We start from the raw sequence: 16,861 nt of genomic DNA on the forward strand, positions 1-16,861 counted from the left end.
GGCACAATCAACTGATAGTTGTAAGAAAGGGTAAGTTGTTCTAAGTAACTAAATTTTGAGTGGTTTATTATGCAGTAATAAATGAGATCAGAAAATACAAAGCAAACAGGAATGAACCATTTTTTCAAACACAAAATAAGTTTTATTTTCAAAAAGCAGAAACTATAAAATCAAGTAACAAGAAAGAAAAACTATAAAACCCTGAGATTGATTCACTATTTAGCCAACTATAACAATTTTAAATATAAGTGCTTTATTTTTATATTCATAAAACTAATTACAACATACCCTAATTTTATTAGAATTTTGTGAGTGTGTTGGAGAATGACTCCCTACAAAAAAAGCCCAATTCTTCTGTCTGTTCAACAGAAACTATTTTAGCTCACTATTAAATTGTAGTGGTTTCCCCCATCAAAAAATGGACTCATATCCCTGTAGTGAATGGGAAAGCCATTGATTTTAAGGAAATTAGCATCCAATCATGAATTTCATACCCTTTGGCAATTATAAAGTGTTAAAGTGCTTGAAAGATGGACTTTCTAATGATGTTGAGAGATATATACAATCTATATAAGTATCAACAAAAATATTTAAAAATTTGAATAAGATTTGCATTGTTGAGGCTTATCTTAAACATTGCATAGTTCTATATCACTATTATAATTTGCATTGTTGCTGCATCAGAGGAAGCTCAAATTTACTACCTTCTGTGGTAGAATAAAAGTATGATTCTACTTAGTTTCTACATTTACCATCTTATATCCCCAATCTATTTTTAGTACCAGTTTAATGATCTAATTTTAGGAAGTGCTTAGTCTCTAAAGACGAGCAGTGCTCATCAGCTGCATCATATCATGGAAAGCATGAAAAATCAGCTGAACTAGTTTTTCCGCATCAGTCTCCGGACATGATTTCCAGGCTGAACAGGCCACAAAAATCCTGTGAAGCACAAATAATGAATGATTATACAAAGTACTCCAAACTGTGATGGTGGCTAGAGTCAGAACCTTTATGCCATCTGGCTGTTTGTACATGAACTATGAATTCTTGCTGACATTAAGTATATGTAATCTGACACAATTACAACTGAAGGAAAAGCCACATTATAAATAATACTAGGGAATCCCTAATTTGCTACCTGACAGCCTGAGGGCAAAATCGTACAAAAAATTAGAGCCCAAGTATGTTCTGAAGGAAGGTCTTTCCTTCAAAACAGAACATAAAACTCTTCCTTAAAAATGTCATTGGAATGAATTGTAATATGAATTCATGTTACTGTCTGCAGTGAAATTCGAACTATTTTGAGGATAGCAATTGAAAAGCATTTAAGGAAATAAGAAAAAATAGCTATTATCACTTCTTATCAGTATTTCTAGAAGAATGAAAGAGAAAAGCTCTCTTGAAGCCAAGTCATCCCTTCTACCATGTCCTTCTAGATCCCCATGACAGAAAAATCCTATGTAAGAATGTGGTACCAGGAAGAAGTTGAAGTATATGAGATAGAAAATGGGTTTCTAGTGGACTCAGAGTAGATAAATGGGCTCCTTTCATGGAACTAGCCTTCTTCTTTCCAGACCCTCAGAAGTTTTTAGGAAGTACACAAATAAAGATCAACATCAAAGTACATTGTAAAGCTTTGTACTATATAGCCATGTAATTTTCACGTTGCTGAAAAAGAGAACAAATTATAACTTTAATATGAGCTTCAGATAAAACATGAAATAAAAACATGCTCTGGCCTTGCATATAATGATGAAATCATCTTTTCCCCAGTGCTGGGAATCAAATGTCAGACCCTTGTGTGTACTAGGCAAGTGTACTACCATAGAGGTACATCCCCAGTCTACTGAAACCAATATTTAAGTGACTTATATTTGCTGAAAGATAAATGTGAAACTTTAGGAAGAACTGCCTTTTATTCACCTAATGATTCATAATCACAAAGGTAATTTTCCAGCTGTATTACAAATGAATTCTGAAAGTTTTAGAAACATCTGTTAAACTTTTTAAAAACTGTTATCCTAAAATTGTAAATATAACCATTCCTACTTCCACAAACAATTCACCAAATGGAAGCCAATAAACCATGAAAATATTTTCACTTCATAACTAAACAAAGAATTCAAGTTATAGTAGTGACTTTGTCTATCAAACTAGTTAAAATATAGAGCCTAGAGTTGACATTAGTGTGAAGAAATGAGAAAGAATACACTAATAAATGTTATTTGTAATGATGAGAAATGAGAGAGAAGCAATTAGATTATGGAAATTTAGCTTATGGAAGATGGAAATTTCCAATCCTTAAAATACCTCAAAGCATATTTAATGGCATTGGAAATAGCTTGAAATAAGTTGGAATGAAGTCACAAAAAGGAAAAAAATTACTATATGATTTAAATTAGTATAAATCATACACAATCTATATACATTATAGATTGACGGCACCATATAATAAATCTTGTGACTTGCACAGAAAGTATAATAGCTTTGCTCATACTTTTTCATATTTTACAAGTTTTTTACAATGGGAATATAGTACTTTTAATGAATTTAATGTAGTACTTTTAATGATACTTTAAAATAAACCAATACTCTTTAAGTCACATAATTTTCAAGTTTTAACAATGAATGGAAAAAATTCTCTTCCAACTTCCAGGTATTTAATTGGAAAATTTATTTTTGGTGTATTATGACTTGTAAATGTATGCCTTTAATTCTAAGAGCACAATGCTCATATATCCAACTATCTGCTGAAATAGCCTCTTGTGTATAAATATAATGAACTCCTATATTAGCAGAACTCTCCAAATCAACATGTACAAAACAGTTCTTGATTCTACTCAAGGCTCCAAAGCAATTTCTCCCCTAATTTTCTCCATTCCAGTAAATGTCACCATCAGAATTGGTAGTTCTTCTAGTTCTAATTCCAAGGTACATCTCAAATCTTCCACTTCTCTCTACCTTATCAACAACCTTGAACAAGTTATCATCTTTGCTTCTTGGTATGGTTTGGATGTGGTCTGTCCTTTTAAAAACTCACGTTGAAATCTGGTCCCAATGCAACAGAAATGGTGGAATCTTTAAAAAGTGATTAGGTTGTTAAGAGGAATTAATGCCATTCTTAAGAGACTAGATGGGTTGGGGAAGTGGCTCAGTAGTAGAATGCTGTGCCTAGCATGCATGAGGCCCTGAGTTCAATCCTCAGAACCACCACCACCACAAAAAAAAAAAAAAAAATCAAAGGATGGTAATTATAAAGGGAGGGTACCCGTTGTATTCTACATCTTCCTCATATGCCACTTGCCTTTTCCACTTTCTACCACAAGTAGAAGCAGTACAAGGTCTTTACCAAATGTGGCCACCTGATCGTCCCAGCCTCTAGAACTGCGAGCCAAAATAAACCTTTTCTTTATAAAGTACAGCATTTTTAGGTATTCTATATGTCAACATTTTACAAGTTTTCAGCCCAGAAGTTACATGTTTTCTTACATGTAAAAGGATCATTGGCTGTTATAAGGAGTGTAAATTGGGTGGATAGTAATATGGATAAGAATCGAGGGAGATGAGGGAAATTAGGAATGTACTGGTTTTGAGGATAGTATGATAACCTAAACCATGCTCTACATAAAAACTCCTGAAGACTGATATCATAAGTGTCTCAAAAGCAAGACAGAGAAATATAAATACACATTAAATACCTAAGAAGCAAAAATAGTTACTTATGTAGCCAGTGACAGATGACAACATAATTTAAGATAACAGTGTAGGAAAAAAAACATTCAAATAATAAGAGTAATACCTTTCTTATTCTACCCAATAAGAATAAAAGAAAGCTGCCTCACCTGTCATCTCTGATATGGTAGAAAAATCCATATCCATTATGTACCATGGGAACCATTACTCCCTGGATTCGTAAATAACCAACCAGACTTGTTGAGAGAACAAAATTTCCACCTCCTCCACTGTGTGGCACAAAGAAAGGATGTTTTACTAGGCCTATAGGTGTTTATATTGTTTCTTAAGAACTTTTAAAAAATAAACCAATTGCCTCAATTATAAAACATCATACAATACTACCTTCTGGAGAAAAGTGGGTCTGTGAAGAGCTCTGGAACAGGGAGACCTTCCTCTTTTGCTATGAGTAAAAGACCTAAAAGGTGACGGTCAAATCCTGCAATGAAACCCCAAAAAAGTAGTTAAAAAAAGTTTTAAACACATTTTTTAAGTCAGAATAATTCCAACATAAGTACCTTTTCCAGCTGAACACTCTTTCATCATTTTATTATGCTTTGCAAAAGCCTGTAACATCTTTTCCTGCCGCTCAAGAAGCTATGGTAAAAATCAAGAAAATCAAGTTTCAATACAAATCAAGAAATCAAGTTCAGTAAAAAACTGCATAAAATCCAGCTTCAAAAAACAAAACAAAACAAAAAAAACCAACAAACAAACCCTAAGCTCATCATAATTAGGATTTGGATCCTTTGGGAGAGAGAAGATCCTAGGATGACAGTGACACATGCATTCATGTCTTTCCTTAGTTTCTCTATTGCCTTTTCTTTCCTGTATTCCCTGCATCTTAATTTTTTACCCCCTGGAAAAGGAGAATAGAACTTTTAGGCAGCACTGAAGTTATATTAGCAAACATGAATACAGAATCAACTGAGATTCCGAAACAAATATAACTAAAAAATGACAATGATGCAATTCTGTAAAAATAACACATTCACATCTATGAAAACTAAAGAAACAAATACCAACATTTTAGTAGGAAAGAAATATGCTGTTGTCTAAATATTTAAACAAAAAAAAAGTATGAAAAAAAACCTAAACACCTGTCCATTAGGTACCATGGGAATATAATGGTACATAATCTACATCTTCCTCATATGCCACTTGTCCTAGTGATATCAAAAACATCAACCACAGGAAGAAATTCTTCCTTTTAAAAATACTTTGGAAGACCTTCTGCACTTTACTAGTGGTGTTCTAAATGTAGATCAGTAGTACTCATACACTCAAAGAATAGAAAATGAAACAAATAGGCTTGTTTCCAGGTATTCTGTTTGTCTTCCCAAACACACCCTTCACTGGCAAATGACCAAATACTTCAAAAACTTCAAAAAAATTGTAAAAGTCTTAAAAGTATTTAAACGATCTAGGAGAACTAAAGCAAAGAAATTAGTTATTCAAGAGCCAAGGTTTCTTTAGAACAATAAAACAAATCCTATGATTTGTTTTCTTTTCCAATACTCACACTAGTAGAAGGATCCTGCATGGACTGGCACCACCTGATTGCCTCTACTGTACATGATCGCATAGTCTCTGTACGGCCATGATAGAAATATCTTGTCATAGCTGTTTCATAACAGCAACCAGGCCTACAAAAAAAATTTTTTTAAATTTTAAATTTTTAATTTTTTAAAAATTTTTTATCATAAGAAAGAAAATGCTTATCACAAGTACTCATTACAAATACAGTTAGCTAATAAAATTGGCTTTGTTAAGACTAAGCCCTATAATTCAGACTAGTGTTGAAACTTTCAATAACAAGGAAGCTATTTTTCAAATGGGACTAAGAAAATACTCTGGTACCAAGGGCTGTTTCAAAGGCTTGGCTGTTGTCAGGTTATATACACTCAAATCTGTGATATGCAGCTTTCGCGATGGCCCCCAGTGATTCATGCCTCCTACAGTTTGTAACCCCTTACTTTGAGTATGGGCTGGATTTAATGCCTTGCTTCTAGTGGAGAGAACATAGCAAGTGATAGGATGTCCCTTCTGGAATCAGGTTAGAAAGAGAGCTCTCTAGCTCTTTTACCTCCTTGCTTTGAGAAAGGAAGTTGCCATTCTGGGAACTACCCTATAGAGAGGCCAGGTAGCAAAAGACTGAAGGACGTCCTTTGGACAACAGCTAGAAAAGAACTGAGTCCTGAAATTACCTTATATGTGAAGTTGGATTGCAGATCCTCCCTGAGGAGTGCCTACAGATGAAAACAAAGCCCTGGCTGACACTCACAAGAAGCACCTGCTCAACTGTGCCTAGATTACTGACCTGCAGAAAATGTGATATAATGAATACTTGTGTTTAACTCAGTTTTAGGGCAATTTGTTACAAAGAAGTAAATAATATGAGTACTTGACCTTTGGTTCCTTTGTATATAACATGAATAACTAGAATTAAGTAGAAGCATTAAGAAGTTTCCCAGAGTGATAACTGTTTTCCTTGACTAAAAAATGATACACAATTTTAGTATTTTAAATTGCAACCACTTTGCTGCTGTTCAAATTTATAGGTTGGAGTGTGGGCACTAGGAGAGTTCTACTAACTAGGAGTTATTGAGTCTCTTCAGTGTTTATCTGAGTTGAAAAAGGATCCTTTCAAAGTATGAAAAAGAAAACATAAATTAAAATTTAAACAGCATTAAAATAACATTCTTTCAAACAAAAATAAAAATAAAAACCATTATAAATAGCCAGGCATGGTGGCTTGTGCCTATAGTTCCAGCTAATCAGGAGGCTAAAGTAGGAGGGTCACTTGAGCCCAGAAGTTTAAGACCACCCTCAGCAATATAGCAAGACCCTGTCTTAAAAAAATAGAGAATGAAAAAAAAATTAAAAATGAATAATAAAAGAGAGTAACCACTGTGTAGTCTTTAATGGCCAATGACCATTAATGGCTACTTAAAGTATTTAGGGAAGAAGCCAGACAGGCATGCCTAATCCTAGCACTCAGGGGGCTGAGACAGGAGGATCACCTGGGTTCAGGAGTTTGAGACCAGTCAATGTATCATGGTGAGACCCCATCTCAAACAAAAACAAAATATCTCAGAAAACAAAACAAAACAAAAAAACAAAAACAAGGAAACAAAAATTCAAAGAGGAAAATCTATAATGAATGCTGTTTGACAACTACTCTCAATCTTTACACGATGAAACAAACAGCATTAAACATTTTGTTTACTGTCATAAAAAATAAGAGCTGATTATTATTCCTAAGTCTTTAGTTCTAATTATCAGTTTACAGAAAATAAAGGAAACCAACAATATGTTAAAGAATACCAGGGAATTAAGATCAGGAAAATTCAGAAAACCCTTATGTAGAAATGACCCAGTTTCTTCATCAAACAAAATGCAATAAGAAAAATGTGGGAGAAGGGATTCTTAAAGCTAAAAAAAGACTTAAGAGATATCAAATGCAATGTGTGAAACTTATGTGGGATTTGATCTGAACACAAATCTGAAATTTCAATGTGTGAAATTTCTAATGCTGGCTATGATGGGCTAGCTTGCAGCAAGTCAGTCCTACTGCTGGGAAAAACAAGAAAAACTGGATTTAAAAAAAAAAAAAATCTGTTTGAAGGCTTTGCAGAATTGTTAAGGAAGCCAGGATGTGAATAAAGGCCCAGATCTGGAAAGAGGAGCAAATTTTTTAAGTGAGGCAACTTATTTAATGCCACTTCCTCCACCTTAAGAAATTTGATGCTTCATAAGACACATAAGCAAAAAGGCTGAGAAACTGAACAGAAAATTATTGGTAAGAAGCAAAGACATGAGCTTTCAATAATATCACCAAGCTGTGAAACAACCCTAGAGTTTAGGATAACAAAGGAGCTGGGGCAACATAGCAAGACCAACATCTTAAAGATGGAAATCCAGAGATGGGAATCTGACAGTCTGAGCTTCTCTGCCCTGGATGCATTTGCTGAATAGTAAAAGCAGTAGGCTGAATGGTAGAGAGACCAAGGAGAAAGTGGCTGCATAGAGACACAGAAGTAATCATCAATCTCATGGCTCTAAGAAATAAAAAATTAAGATCTTAAGGCTTGTTCTAGTAGAGTGGCCCAAGTAAAGACCCCAGGAGCTGACCATAGGAAAAAGGGCAAATAGAAACAGATCATACTAAAAGACACTAAAATCCAGCCTAGAATCAATACAATCTCTGAATGAACTAAGATAAGGCACCCTACTTTAACTGCCCATGAGAAGGTGAAGAAATTCTTATTTAAAGGAAAATAACATTATGTAGAGCAAGTTTTCTCAACCTTGGAACTGGAGATATTTTGAAATGAATAATTTTTTGTTATAGGGAAGACTTCCATACATTTTTAAGATACTTAATTAGTGTCCCTGGTCTATACCCTTTAGATGCAAGGAGCACCTTCTCCCCAAGTTGTGACAACCATTAATGTCTCCAGACATTGTCAAATCTTAATTGGGAATGATTTTTCCCTCCAGAAAACAATTATTGATGTAAAGCCTCTAAGTGCATTACTATTGTAGCTATTAACCTTGTGTGGTAAGGGTAAAAGAAGATATACAAATGACCAATAATTATGTTTAAAAAAATCAACATCTGTAATCATCAGAGAAATGCAAAATAAAAACCTCAATGAGATGTCGTCTCACCCCAGTTACAATGGCTATTATCAAAAAGACAAAAAATAAGGTTGGTGAGGATGCAGAAAAGGGTTAAATTTCTACGCAGTTGATAAAAATGTACATTAACACAGTCACTATGAAAAAAACTATTCAGGTTCCTCAAAAACCTAACAGAACTAACCATATGATCCAGCAATCTCACTAAAGGGTATTTATCCAAAGGAAATGAAATAAGTATGTTAAAGAGATGGCTATACTTCCATGTTTATTAGAGCACTATTCACACTATCAACCTAGGTAACATCAACACATAAATGAATAAAGAAAATGTGGTACATATACATAATAGGATATTATTCAGCCATAAAAAATGAAATTCTGCCATTTTCAGCAATGTGGATAGAACTGAGGAACATTATGTTAAGTGAAAGCACAGAGAAATGCCACGTTCTCACTTGTATGTGGAAGCTAAAAATGTTCATCTCATAGAAATAAAGAGTAGAGTAGTAGTTATCAGAGGCTGAGAAGAATGTGGGAGAAGGGGAATGGAGAGAAGATGGTTAACAGATGCATAAGAGGAATAACTTCTGTTCTACATACAGCACAGGAGGTTAACAATGGTTGACACACACAATTGTATACTTATATATTGTATACTTATATAATTTATATAATAATTATATATTTATATTTAAATAACTGGTAAGGAGGATTTTCAATGTTCAAACATGAAGAAATGATAAGTGTTGCAGGTGATGGACATGCCAATTACCCTAATCTGATCATTACATTTATACATATATTGAAACAGCGCACTGTACCCACAAATATGTATAATTATTACGTCTCAATTAAACATTTAAAAAATATTTTTAAAAGAATATCTCAAATCAGAAAACTAACTACATACCTTATGGATCTAGAAAAAAGCCAAGAGAAAACTAAATATAACATAAGAGAAGAAAGAAAGTATGAAAGATTGGAATGTAAATAAAAAATAGGAATAAGAAAGTAGAGAAAACCAACAAAACAAAGTTAGTTCATTGAAGAAAGCAATGAAAAATGACAAAACTTGTTGGCGTGAAGAAAAAAAGACTCCAATGATAAAAATCAGTTATAAAAGAGGGATTATTACTCCTGATTTTATAGAAATAAAAGGACTATGGGAAAATACTATGAATGCTCATGTTCAAGTAAACTGGATAGCCTAAATGAAATGGATACATTTCAAGAAACACACAAACTACCAAATCTGACTCAAGAAAAAAATAGAAATCTTTCTGAGCCTATAACAAATCAAGAAAATTGAATCAGTAATCAAAAAATCTTTCTGCATATAAATGTCAAGGACCAGATAGCTTTACTGGTGAAGTCTACCAAACATTAAAAACAAAACAAATAAAAACACCAATCTTTCTGAAGAGGAAGGAACACTTCCTAACTCATGAGATCAGTATTATTCTGATACTTACACTAGACAAAGATACTACAAGAAAAGAAACTATAGGCCAATATCCCTTATGAGTACAGACGTAAAAATCCTCATCAAAGTACTATGAAACTGAATTCAGCAGTATATTATAGGATCATATACCATGACCAAGTGGTATTTATATCAGGTACATGAAGGTGTTTAAACATTTGAAACTCAATAAATGTAATGTACTGAATGAAGGAAAAGACCAACATAATCATCTCATCTTCTATGGAAAAAGCATTTGACAAAAGTCTACACTCATTTGTAATAAAAATACTCAAACTAAGAACAGAAGGTAAATTCCTTAACAACATAAAGGATTTCTATGAAAAACCCACAATTAACATCATACCCAATAATTAAAACCCCCAAATTTTCCACCAAATATAAGAAAGAAAAAAGAATGCCTGCTTTTGCCACTTCTATTCAAAATAGTACTGGATGTTTTAAATAGAAAAAAATAAAAAGCATCTAAATTGCAAAGTAAAAAATATCTCTATAGGCCATCAGGCTCATATTTAGACAGCCCTAAAGAAAAAAAAACTACAGCAGCATATAAATTCAGCAAAGTTTTAGGAATAAAATCAACAGATAAAAATCAGTTCCATTTCTATACACTAACAATGAATGAAAATTTAGAAAACAATCCCATTTATAAAGGCACCAAGAAGAATAAAATACTCAGAATTAAATTTTATCAAGAAGGTAAAAAGACACAGATACTGAAAACATAGACATCACTGAAAGAAAGTAAAGAATATCTAAATAAATGGAAAGACATCCCATGTTCATGAATTTTAACATTTAATGTTAAGATGACAACTAAAATGGATATACAGCGATAGTCAGCTTTTTTGTCACTTTGACCAAAATACCTGACCAGAACAACTTAGAGGAAAGAAGGTTTACTTTAAATCTCAGTTTTAAAGATGTATTTCATGGTCATCTGAGTTCATTGCTTTGTGCCCACATCGTGGTGTGGCACAGGAAGCTGCTCACTTCATGGCAACCATAAAGCAGAGAGTGAAGGTGGAAAGAGACAAAGGGAAGATGAACCCTTCCAGGGATACCTCCAGTGACCCACCTCCTCCAGCCAGGCCCCATCTGCCTATGGTTCCAAATAGGATGGACTGGTTAACTCTCATGATCCAATTATTTCTCCTCTGAACATTCCTGCATTAACACAGGAGCTTTTGGGGAACACCTCATATCCATATCATAACATTCTTTCAAAATCTCAGTGTTGTTACTTTGAAGAAGTAGAAAAATTCATTCTAAAATTTGTATGGAATTTCAAGGGATCTAGAATACCCAAAATAATCTTAAAAGAAGAACAAAGTTACAAAGTTGAATGAACCACTTGCAGGTTTCAAACTTATTACAGTGCTACAGAAATCAAGTGTGGTACGGACACATGGACAGAAACACAGAGCAATCGAAGAGAACTGAAAAACCAAAAATAAATTTGGCCAATTGATTTTTTCAATAAGGGTGCAAAGACCATTCCATTGAGGGAAAGCACAAAATCTTCAATAATACTGAGAAAATTGAATATCCACGTGCAAAAGATATTATGTTAACTTGACTAAGTGAAGGGATTCCTAGATACATTCATTATTTTTTAATGTATCTGTGTGTTGACAGAAGAGATTAACACAGGAATCCGTATACTGTGTGAAGATGACCCTCACCAACCTGGATGGGCATCACTCAGTCTGTTGGCCTGAACAAAACAAACAGCAGAGGAAGGGTAAAATCATTGCATGAGCTTTTACATCCATCTTCTCATGCTCTTAGCCATTGGTACTCCTGGCTCTTGGGCCTCTATAACTGTACTGGGACTTAAACCATCATGTCTTCTCACTCAGTTCTCAGGAATCTGGATTCAGACTAAATTACACCACCAGCATTTCTGGTTTTCCAGCCTGCCAACAGTAGATAATGGGACTCTTTAACCTCCATAATCATGTGAGGTAATTTCCATAATAAATTTCAATCTCTCTGTTTCTCTCATACATTTAATTGGTTTGTTTCTCTGGAGAATCCCAACTAATATAGGCCCTGGCTTTATACCATACACAATAATTAACTCAAAATAGATTAAATACCTAAAGTAAAACTGAAACCTTAAAAGCTTCATGGCACTGGATTAGGTAATGATTTCTTGGATGTAACACAGAAGCACATACAACAAAAGAAAAAAAAACACACAGATAAATTGGACCTCATCAAAATGGAAAATAGTGCATCAAAGTATAGAGGGCAAAAAAGGCAGGTGCAGAGGTGCACACCAGTAATCCCAGAGGCTAGGGAGGCGAGGCAGGAGGATCGTGAATTCAAAGTCAGCCTCAGCGAAAGCAAGGCACTAAGCAATTCAGTGAGACCCTGTGTCTAAATAAAAATACAAAATAGAGGGCTGGAGTTGTGGCTCAGTGGCAGAGCACTTGCCTGGCATGTGTGAGGCTCTGGGTTCAATCTTCAGCACCACATATAAATAAATTAATTAATTAAATAAATAAAAAGATCCATTGACAACTAAAAAACAAAAAAATACAAAATAGGGCTGGGGATGTGGTTCAGTGGTCGAGAGCCCCCGAGTTCAATCCCTGGTACCAAAAAACAAAAAAAGGCGTGGGGGGGCAAAAAGACAACACAAAGAATGGGAAAAATTTTTACAAGTCATATATGTGATGTGAAAAAGCTTTCATATCCAGAAAACAAACAAATAAACAAAAAAACACCTAGCCAGGTGTGGTGGCACATGCCTGTAATCCCAGAGGCTTGGGAGGATTGCAAATTCAAAGCCAGCCTCGGCAACCCAGTGAAGCCTTAAGCAACTCAGTGACACCCTGTCTCTAAATAAAATACAAAAAAGGGCCAGGGATTGTGCTCAGTGGTTCAGTGCCCCTGGGTTCAATCCCTAGTACCAAAAACAAAGGTAAAAATACCTCCTAAAATTCAACAATAAAAGACAAACCCAATTAACAAATGTTCAAAGGACTTGAACAGGCATTTTGTCAAAAAAGATAAGCAAATTAACATGTGAGAATATGCTTATCATTAGTCATTAGAGAATTATAAATTAAAACTATAATAGAATACCATTTCATAAATAACTAGGGTGGCCATAACTTTTTAAGTGCTGGCAAGGATATGGAGCAATTAGAACTTTTGTTTAAATAGTCTGACAGTTTCTCAAAAATTTAAAGATAGAATTATCTTATAACCCATACATTCTATTCCTCAAAATAATTGAAAACGGGACTCAAACAGATACTTATATGTCAATGTTCACAGCAGCATTACTCACAATAGCAAATGGTTAAACAAAATGTGGTGTGTGTGTATGTATGTGTGTGTGTGTGTGTGTGTGTATATATATATATATATATATATATATACCAGAAAAAGGAATACTATTCAGCCATAAAAAGGAACAAAGCCTGACTACAACATGAATAAACCTAAAAACACTGTCCTAAGAAATAAGCCATACAAAGAAGGACAGATTTTACATGGTTCCACTTACATCCAGAACAAATTTACTGAGACATAAAGTAGATAGAGGATGCCAGGGACTGAGGAATCACTTTAGAGTGAGGAAAAAATTTAAGAAATAGTGATGGTCATACAATATTATGAATATAAATAATTCCATTGCACTGTGATATTTAAAAATACACTTAAAATAGTTAAAATGGCAAATTTATATTATACATGTTTTAATACTATTTAAAAAGGTATCTGTTTAATGCAAATATATTAAAAGAGTACCATGGAGTTATAAAGCATGACTACAACATAAAGAATGGGAGAAGAGAAATAGAAGCATTCTCTTTTAAGATCATTACATTTGAAGTAGAAAATATATGAAGGTAGACTGTGATAAGTTTAAAAATGTATTTTCTAAACTCTATGTAATTTCTTTTAAAAAATCAATATAGCTGACAGTGCAGACAAAATTAAACAAACAAAACCCACTCTAAAAATTCAAAGGAAGAGTTAAAAGAATATAAGAGATCAAGAGAAAATAAACAGCATTATGGTAGACTTAAATCCAACTTTATTGATAATTACATCAAATGTAAATTATCTAAACATCATATTTAAAGGCAGATATTCTCAGATTGGATATAAAAGCAAGATCAAGGGGCTTCCATTTCTACTTAAGATATAGAAAGTCAAAACACAGTATTTCTCCTATCCTAAGAAGAATAAAGCCTGGATAATCTACAAATCATATTCAGGAACACATCAGAAAAAAAAACTGTAGCCAGGCATGGTGGTGCATGCCTATAATCCCAGCAACTTGGGACAGGAGGCTGAAACAGGAGGATCTTGAGTTCAAAGGCAGCCTCAGCAGATTAGCAAGGCACTTAGCAACTGAGTGAGACCCTGTCTCTAAATAAAATATAAAAAAGGCTGGGGATTTGGCTCAGTGGTTAAGCACTCCTGGGTTCAATCCCCCATACCAAAAAGAGAGAGAGAGAGAGAGAGAGATTGTAGAAAAATCAAAATATCTGAATACCAGACACTAGTAGAGAGCAAATACTTCAAATTATCAAGTGGATACTGTGATGATAGGAAAACCTGTGAAACTGTCACAGTCTCTAATGAACTATTGATGGAAACACAAAACAGGATATAGTGCTGTCAAGGGGGAAAAAAAAGCAAGAAAAAACTACTAGGGAGTTAGGATGGAATTGTTGGAAAATACATACCCTTGGACTTCAAGATTCCAAAAATGGAAAATGAATGGTGCCTACCGTCCATGAAGTCGGTAATAGGCCAGTTGAAGAGCAAGCTGAATAAATGTATCTGGGTGAAGCCCATTCTTCTTGGTTAGCTTTTTGCCAAAAGATGTAAAAGCATATGCTGCAATCTGCAGATTAGATGCCTAACAAAACAATTAAATATAAACAGTGAGAAATCTTCTAAAGAGAATACCCAAAAGAAAACCAAATTACCATTTGCATTACAGTAATCAACAGATATAAAGAATTAAAGGCATTAAAGCTATAATTTCCTTTTTCTCTTTGTTATTAGGGATTGAACTCAAGGGCATTCTACCACTTATGTACATTCCCAGAGCTTTTAATTTTATTTTGAGATAGGGTCTCACTAAGTTCCCAAGGCTGGCCTTGAACTTGCAATCCTCCTGCCTCCACCTCCCACATAGTAGTGATAACAGACATCTGCCACTATGCCTGTCAAAGCTATAATTTTAAAATGTTTTATTCTTCTGGGTGCAGTGGTCATACCAGTAATCCCAGTGGCTCGGGAGGCTGATGCAGGAGGATCGTGAGTTCAAAGCCACCCTCAGCAATGGTGAGGTGCTAAGCAACTCAGTGAGACTCTGTCTCGAAATGAAATACACACGAAATAGGGCTAGGGATGTAGCTCAGTGGTTGAGTGCCCCTGAGTTCAATTCCCAAAAACAAACAAACAAACAAAATTTATGCTGACATGCTTGGATGGTAGCCAAATTTTTATATATGGTAGTTAAAAGAGAAAGCATTACTACTTAAGAGAAAAGTGAAAACTCTACCTCTTTGAAATACTGGACTTTGGCTTGGCTGATGTCATTTAATATTTTCTCATCCACAGTAAAAATGAGTTCCTCTGGAAGTGGGATATCCCGTGCTTTTTCTGACCCCTGAAAATGAGGAAGAGTTAAAAATACTTATCTATGAAATTATCAGGGGAAAATAAGGAAGATTTGTTCTAACATACCTTCCATCTTCCTTCTGTCTCTAAAATTCTCTCATCAACATAATGGGCAACATGCACCATAACCATTGCATCAAAAGGAGCATGCTGAAATGAAAACACACAAGATTTTGAATGCTTTATGTCAAATTAAAGCTTTACCCTATATTTTCTTTTCACTTTTCCTCCACTTTTAACAGACAATAAAGTCAAAGGTTTCTATCCTCAATTTCTAAAAATAAAGATAAAGATGTCCTACAGAATAGTAATGGCTGTATTCCAAAAAAAAAACACAAAAAAACAAAAAAACAGACAAATGGAAGCACCTAGTTGGGATACCTGGGGTCACAGATAAGTGTGTGTGTGTGTGTAAAGTAAACATGAAGCAATCCAGAAAAATTAACTTCTATTTTTAGTGGAAATGAAATCAGGGGAATGTATCAATGTTGAGATGTTCTGGAATTGTTAAGAACAGTGTGGAAAAGCAGATTGGAATGGCAGACTATCTCAGAGCATTTAGAATGGGTATGAACTTCTTTAAGTAAAGAAGACTGCTAGGTGAATAGTAGCCAGTATCTCAGCCATTCTACAAGAAAGCTGAGATATGGCAAAAATAATTTTCAAGTTGAAGAAATGTGGGAAAGATGGGCTAAGTTGCAGGGTTGTTATAGGTTTGATGGCTACATTTAGGGAAAAGAATTGCAGCTAGTGAATTTTCTCATCATTTATTTTGGAGAACAACTTCTTTCACCCATATTTTCTCCTTATTCCATTAATGACAAGTACATCAGATGGTGCTTTCTACTTTCCCTTTACAATAAACATTTATCATTCATGAACTGAATGTGATAATCCCAGCCTTCAAGGGAAAGAAGAAAGGGCTTGAGATATGGACCCAGTTTCAGAGGAAGTAATTAGCTATCTTCAATGTCGCCCTAACACTATGGCTCTGCTACTCTGTATCATGTCCCACTGGACAACTATATGCAAAGTTGACTATTACCAACTAGGAAGTAGTCACAACATCAAGATAGGCTCTGTGGGAGGTCAGCAGAAGATGCACAAGCAATTCATCTGTCATCAGCAAGCACTTATAACAATACTGGCAAGTCACTGATGAACCTATTTTCTATCCGCATCTTACAACTGCTCAGTGCGTTACAGTTTTATGAAGAATTTTCATATCACATATATGGTTTTATTTAAGATGACAGCATCAATTTCTAACTATTTTACTGGAACTAGTAAGAAACAGCAAGACTGAAGGATTATTAGTCTCTTTGTAGCAGACAGACC

The 16,861-nt window shown here is 34.4% G+C and overlaps 1 protein-coding gene across 3 annotated transcripts in view; it reads right to left on the minus strand.

Annotated features, from left to right (window-relative positions):
• Positions 1 to 119: 119 nt before the first annotated feature.
• Crot (carnitine O-octanoyltransferase) overlaps positions 120 to 16,861 on the minus strand; it is a 43,251-nt gene continuing 26,509 nt past the window's right edge. For all 3 annotated transcript variants that reach the window (XM_046462463.2, XM_046462464.1, XM_046462462.2), the window contains exons 10-17: positions 15,590 to 15,673; positions 15,405 to 15,512; positions 14,623 to 14,753; positions 5,255 to 5,378; positions 4,251 to 4,329; positions 4,078 to 4,171; positions 3,843 to 3,962; positions 120 to 939 (exon numbers count right to left, since the gene is read on the minus strand). In XM_046462463.2, coding sequence (XP_046318419.1) covers positions 819 to 939; positions 3,843 to 3,962; positions 4,078 to 4,171; positions 4,251 to 4,329; positions 5,255 to 5,378; positions 14,623 to 14,753; positions 15,405 to 15,512; positions 15,590 to 15,673 — 861 coding nt within the window. In that variant the 3' untranslated portion in view covers positions 120 to 818. The remainder of the gene's footprint in view (positions 940 to 3,842; positions 3,963 to 4,077; positions 4,172 to 4,250; positions 4,330 to 5,254; positions 5,379 to 14,622; positions 14,754 to 15,404; positions 15,513 to 15,589; positions 15,674 to 16,861) is intronic.

This window comes from Marmota monax, unplaced genomic scaffold (assembly GCF_021218885.2).
Source record: "Marmota monax isolate L192 unplaced genomic scaffold, Marmota_monax_Labrador192_F-V1.1 WCK01_AAM20220418_F8-fsc00165, whole genome shotgun sequence".
In the NCBI taxonomy this organism is placed as follows: domain Eukaryota; kingdom Metazoa; phylum Chordata; class Mammalia; order Rodentia; family Sciuridae; genus Marmota; species Marmota monax.